The sequence below is a fragment of the Acyrthosiphon pisum genome, chromosome X (assembly GCF_005508785.2).
Source record: "Acyrthosiphon pisum isolate AL4f chromosome X, pea_aphid_22Mar2018_4r6ur, whole genome shotgun sequence".
Taxonomy (NCBI): Eukaryota; Metazoa; Arthropoda; class Insecta; order Hemiptera; family Aphididae; genus Acyrthosiphon; species Acyrthosiphon pisum.
In genome coordinates, this window is record NC_042493.1 from 88,289,841 (window position 1) to 88,295,621 (window position 5,781).

At 33.9% G+C, this 5,781-nt stretch overlaps 1 protein-coding gene across 1 annotated transcript in view; it reads right to left on the minus strand.

Annotated features, from left to right (window-relative positions):
- Positions 1-5,493: 5,493 nt before the first annotated feature.
- The window catches only part of LOC115033172 (ATP-dependent DNA helicase pif1-like), a 2,419-nt gene continuing 2,131 nt past the window's right edge, over positions 5,494-5,781 (minus strand). Inside the window, exon 2 of the mRNA XM_029485274.1 lies at positions 5,494-5,721. Within this exon, the coding sequence (XP_029341134.1) occupies positions 5,506-5,721 (216 nt within the window). The 3' untranslated portion in view covers positions 5,494-5,505. The remainder of the gene's footprint in view (positions 5,722-5,781) is intronic.

The window sequence follows — 5,781 nt, forward strand, 5'->3', positions numbered from 1 at the left end:
CGCCCGTGGTACGTGTCACCCGCCGCGGTCGCAGGGTAAAAAGCGACGCGAAGTAAAAGCCACGTGCACCCCTCCCTTCTACCGAGGGGTTAAAAAACGGTGTGGTGTTTGAAACGCTGCAGCACGCTGCAGTGGGGTAGTTGTCGCCGTACATCACGGCCAGCCCAGGGGAACGTTTTAAATATTTTATTTTTTTTTAAAGTACCCACGCGCCTCCCCACCCTCTCACACCCGTCCACACCCCTCGCGTTCGAATATTATACAAAAGTACGCGTGTAAGTCGCATCGTATATACATAATGTACACACTGTGCCGCCGAGGGAAATATCATGTTGGCATAACACCACCCGAACGACGGCGGCGGCGGCGGGCGTCTATGTACGCGTATATATAATATATTTATATGTATATAAAAGCTACCCTCGATCACCGATCCTAATAAATATATATACTCGCACATACAGAGAGAGAGAGAGAGAGAGTCTCTCTCGCGCACGCACCCTTCTCTCTCGGGGACTTTTTATTTTTTTTTAATACCCATGTATCGCGCAGAGTCCATCAATTCCAGAAACCATATTGCTGCCGCGCGTCTCGTGATTTCATTACGATTATATTATAATAATAATAATGATAATAATATATTATAATCCCCCCGACGACGGTGGTGGCGACGTCTCCTTTCTACCCCCTCGGCGTTCGCGAATCTCTCCACTCGTGTGTGTGTGTGTGTGTGTGTGTGTGTGTGTGTAAATGTTGTACCCGCGTATATATTATAATATATGTATATTATTATTATTACGTCTACTCCGCCGCCGTATTTGGTTTCGAATTTAATAACCGTTAACGCCGCCGGACGGTTCAGAACCCAGCACCCTATACTGACGAAGTGTGTGTGTGTGTGTGAATACTGAATATATATATAAACGTTCACGTCACGGGGGACCGATTTTGGTGCGAATGTTTTGCATACTATTAACTGATAATATTGCTGCTGGTGCCGAGGACGGGGACGAGTATGAGCACGACGCATGATGAGAGGGTAGGGAGAGGTGGCGTTATTTTTTAGTATTATTTTTATTTTTATTATTATTATTATTTTTTTAATCCGATTAAAAACGTCAAAGAAACTTCGAGCAGATAACACGGTTTAAAAAAAAAAAAAAAAATCGCGATGACGTTTTCGCTCTTTTTGCAGCACTATCAGTGTACAAACACTCGGTGCTTTTTTTTCGACTGGCCCGAAAACGTTTATTATTTTATTTTCCTATCGTCCCGTCGCATTATTACATCATCAAGTATATATTATATACCCGTGGTGCATAATGCATATTATATAAATGGGTATAATATTATCTATCTATATATATAATATATGTATATAGTTTCACTCAACACTTCTTAGGGCCGAGGCCAGATTATTTTTTTTCTTACGAAGACGTCTGCAAGACGATCGGGGGACTGGTCGATTTATCATTTCAACGTCAATTTGTTGTTTATTACGACTAATAAAACCCGTGCGAATCGTATATGCTACGAATCCGTTAGGTTTTATCGTACAGAAATGTCTGTAAATACGCCGACAAGGAGACACTATATTATATAGGACAAAGACATGTACGAATTAGGAATAAGTTTATATTATTATATTTATCTATGACATTCTTTAAACCACCCTCGAGCCATTCGATTGTGTATACCGTATATACAGATATAGGTATGGCCACCATATATATTATCATACTCTAGACCAGAGTTTTCTATACAGAACTTCTCGAGTAGGTCTGAGGAAGTCCATGAACTCGTTTTGAGGCTATTACTTTATTGAAAGTTTAACTTGAGAACAATGTATATTATTTTTTATATACCTAAAGTAGGTATTAATTTTCATTAGTTTCATTTCTTAAATCATTTATATTACATAGAAATATAACGAGGAATCCAGTTTGGATCTGATTCTTTGTCATATTTGGATAGAAGTTTTACTAGTACTGTGGTAAGCATTGGAACGAAAACGATTAATTATGCATCTTAGATCCAATACAGAAAGTAGGTATGTTATCTGTAGGCCAATGACAGCTGTTCCTTTGGTAGGTGGATTTGACTTTAATTTTCCAGATAGGTACCACGTTACCAATCGCTAAATTGCCAAGAGTGGTTTTAGTATTAGACGTTTATCGCACGTGTGACATATTTTTAAAATTCGATTAAATATAGAGCAGTTGAGACTCTCAACTTGAGAGCAACAGGTGGCTGTAGCACTAATTATTCAATTTGTTTATTAACAGATAACTAACTCGACTACACCTATGTACACTAAATGTATGGCAAAAGAAAAATGGGTTTTGAGACCCACAGTGAAGTCGTGACAGTTATGGAAGTGGTTGATGCAATATAGTTAAAAATATATTAAATCTGTTTATTTGGTATAAAATGAGGACAGCGTGAAACGGTTAAGTAACTTTTGTAAAATTCGTATGCATTCGGAGACCGTTATAAAATAGACACGTGTGTGACATGACATACAGACTGCGATCGCCGATCGCAAGTGAAATAGAACAGACCTATGTTAGCGCTAACATTATATTATTTGTCACATATTTATGCATTATAGGTACAATATTATATTATGATGGGCATAGGAAAAATAATATATAAAATATTTTATTTATACAAACACGTCATACTATTAACGCTCTGCACGGTAATACAATATCAAGAGCGCAAATATGGGGAAACGTTGTAATTTTATATTCTTATGATATTTAATGTCCCCGTGAATGTTTTCGATCAAATATTATATACGTTTATAATAATATAATATAATAGTGTCTCATTTTTCTGATTTATATAATATTATATCGGAGGACTACTACACCCCTACTATATAGCCACGCACGTCCCTATAAGGTCGCCGCAGATACGTTATAATATTAATACGTCATTGAAGTCTGCGTGGCGTTTAAGGCATCGGGTTCCATATTATTGTATACATCATGTACATATTATGTACAGTACGTGGGACGGCGGTGGGTGGAAACCCTTCCCTACCGTTTTGAATTGTTTACCGCAATTTGTGACCCCTATTTGTCTGGTGCACACAAGCCGCGCGTTCAGATGACTGTTCGAGACTCAAGTGTCTGTCGAATCCAAATATTTAATTTTCCAGCCGTCGGCAGTATTTAATCCGGCACCCCGTTTTACCGCAAAAACCTAGTATATAATATTATGTTATTATCGTGCGTGTGTACACACTATTCACCTCTATATATTTTATAATGTGATTGTTTGATGGCAATAATAACTGTACGCCACGCACACTACCGATTTATATGTAGTAAACACTTATATAAGAATAAGGGTCCAATATTCCACTATTTGAAAAATAAGTTTATTTCTGTCTCCAAAGTACATAATTTGTTTTTTTTCTCAATCAAATTAAAGGTTTTGTTGCATATATATGATACGCAGGTAGGTACAAAATAAGATATAAAAAAAAAGTATCCGTCAAAATATTTAGATCTCTGCAATACATTACATTGTGCTTATTTTAAGTGTCCCTTATAAATTATAACAATTATAATACAATTATTATATAAATACACTGTACGCACTACGCAGGTATACCTAAACATATAAATACCTTTACCTTATAGTAAAATACTATATTATACAGTATTGTGAATCAATGTGGTAAATAGTGGTAACAGTTGTTAATTTTGTACTATTGTTAAACACTAATTCCACACATCATCTATAGGTACGAGGATAAGAAAAATGTTCGAAAACTGCACCAATAGAAAAATTACAAATGTACATCGGTAATATACATGGACAATATATACTTATACTTACTATAAGTTAAGTACGCTCATATTATTTAATTCAAATTTAGCCAACTGTAATATAAGTTTTTATAAGATAGTAATAAATTAACAATAATTACTGTGGGTTTTAACTGTGGTGTTATGATCAAAATGTTCGTATAATTTCATATCATGTTTTTGGAAAAACCGATCATTTTTTCTACACATTTTAATTTAAAATTTAAATAGTAGGTATATGGTTCTAACGACTAACTATCACACGAAAGTATGGAAACCATTTTATGCACTTATGGCACGGCCGTATCAATAGTTCATAAGATTTCTATGATATTATGGTTTAATTTTTATAAAAGCTAATGATGACATATTTTTACCGAAAAGCTTTCTTATTAACTATAATAGAACAATATTATTATAATAAAGGTATTTATGCATAATGTAATAATCATTTAAAGTGAGCGTATTTAGGTTTTTACATATTTTTATTAGCTTAATGCAGCTTTACGAGAATGAAAAGTGTGGACAATTTATCCATTTCAGAGTTCGCGGGAAAAAATGTATTTTGCATATTAACACTTTGAGTGCCATGTGTATCAATTTCAATACACAACTAATATATTTATTTGTGCCGTGTGTATTGAATATGATACACATTTATATGGTAAACACATTATAAAAAAAATGTCCCGGTCAGAATGGTCAGTTTTGTCATTTGTGGCCTGGCACTCAATGTGTTAAAGCATATTTTGGACATTGGAGAATATTTGGTCTATTTTACATATTTTAGAATATATTCTATTATTTTTCATAAAACATCATTGTTAATTTCTCGATTTGTGATTTTTTCTAGCAACAATTTTTTCCAGGAATAAATAAATAATTTGATATACGAATGATAAAAATTAAAAATAATTCAATTATCTACTTGTTTGTAATCAAATTGATAATGTTGGTCATTCTGTTCTTTTCAGTCCGTGATCGTACCCATAGAATATCCGATATCGTATATTCGTATTTGCAGATGACTATAACGCGATAAGAATTGTTTTTACTTTAAAATTGTTTAATATTTTAACGTTTAATATATCTTACAATTTATTTTAATTATTTGTAAATTGTAATCATCATTTTGAAAACGAACAACAGTTTAAAACATTTACATAAACAGTGGATAGAGCTGTATAATAAAACATATCATAGGTATAATCATAGGTATAATACCTAGGTATAACTGTACGACTGACGGCGATATAGTTCAATGTCAAGTACCTATGCAAAAAAAAAGCAAAGGGCCTGCAAATTATGTATTGTTTTTATTAAAATATTTTGTTTTTTTATATATATATCTATATATATAAAAGTAAGTGGCGGTTTCTATTATCCTTATGATCTCGAAAACTACCCGACCGATTGACTTGAAATTCAACATAGATATTCAGCTACATCTGAGGAAGGTCAGAACCGACATGAAAAACCCACTCGATGTCTTTCTCGGTCACCAGGTCGAGACGACTGCATGTAAATATTTTAATGTATATTTTATAATTATTATGTTTCTATGGAAACTGTCCGTTTATAAGCCAATACGAGCAAAATACAAATACAAAAATGAAAAGATGGCATGATCGATAAGAACGATATCTTTTTTTTTTTATTTGTAAAAATTATATAATAATCTGTATCATTTTAATGCTTGAGGATATACGATGTTCTTTGTTTTTCCATTCGGACAATAAATGTAGAGATTTTTCGGGTCACCGCCTCTTGAACATGCCACATATAATTGTCCATGAGAGAAGCACATAGGATCAAGTAGAAGTCCCGTACATTTCAATGATTGACCTTGAGATTTATTTATGGTGAAGGTGAATGCAAGTTTTACCGGGAACTGTAATCGCTAATAATATATAAACGTACATGCAGTTAAAAATTCCCATGGGGTGCAATGGCCCCCTTG